Here is an 814-nt window from a genome sequence, read left to right as displayed (position 1 = left end):
TGAAAAAAGAAAGAGACAAAGAAGAAAAAAGGATTAAAAAAGTCGAGAAAGAAATCGGAACCAAAATTGATACAGATATGCCAATTCCAACATTACCCCTTAAGTAAGTATTAACTAATATTATATTATTTAATTAATTGGTATCTTCTATGGAAATTTATAAACGTTTTAATTCTTTTTTAGTTTTTGTTATTAATATAATTCATATTCCATTTTGGCATAGGAAAACCCTGTCTTTTTGCCAATGATAATCTTTTCCAAAGCAAAAATAAGATTATGTTGATAGATTCTATGATATAGTTTATTATAAAAAGTTGAATGGTAATTTCTAATAATAATTTTATATAATACTAGCTGACCCTGCAATGATTCACTATTGCTAGATTTGAGCATATGTATAAATTAAATGAACATATTTAAATGATTTATTGAACATTTATTATTAATCAATGTAGTCAAATGTAGGTATACACATATATTAATTTAAATTTGTACTACTAGTACTCCTGAAGGGTCAGAGGTACAGTACTTTGTAAGGAAGTACTGTTACTAGACCACTAGGTTGTGCAAGAAGGTGATTTGATCAGAATCTACTCGACTACCAGATTTTTACCCAATGAAGGGTACCTGCTTCATGAGGCTGGGTGGACCCGGACCCTGAAGGGCTACCGAACTCACAGCCGGATTCGAATTCAGTCCTTGGAGCTAGTAGCACAGTCCCTTACAATTGGATTATCAGCTCCCATTATTATAAATACATTATTATTTTTATATTTTTGTTTCATAAATTTTAATTTCTCTAAGACCAATTTTG

The 814-nt window shown here is 29.9% G+C and overlaps 1 protein-coding gene across 1 annotated transcript in view; it reads left to right on the top strand.

Annotated features, from left to right (window-relative positions):
• LOC106686965 (SAM_USH1G_HARP domain-containing protein Sans) overlaps positions 1 to 814 on the top strand; it is a gene marked incomplete at its 5' end in the record, with an annotated part of 15,924 nt that continues 15,110 nt past the window's right edge. The window contains 1 exon segment of the mRNA XM_067044763.1: positions 1 to 103. Within this exon segment, the coding sequence (XP_066900864.1) occupies positions 1 to 103 (103 nt within the window).

Source organism: Halyomorpha halys, unplaced genomic scaffold (assembly GCF_000696795.3).
Source record: "Halyomorpha halys isolate HHAL.00 unplaced genomic scaffold, Hhal_1.1 Scaffold37.1, whole genome shotgun sequence".
In the NCBI taxonomy this organism is placed as follows: Eukaryota; Metazoa; Arthropoda; class Insecta; order Hemiptera; family Pentatomidae; genus Halyomorpha; species Halyomorpha halys.
The sequence above is the reverse complement of the archived record's forward strand: the minus strand, read 5'-3'. Positions and strand labels throughout refer to the sequence as shown.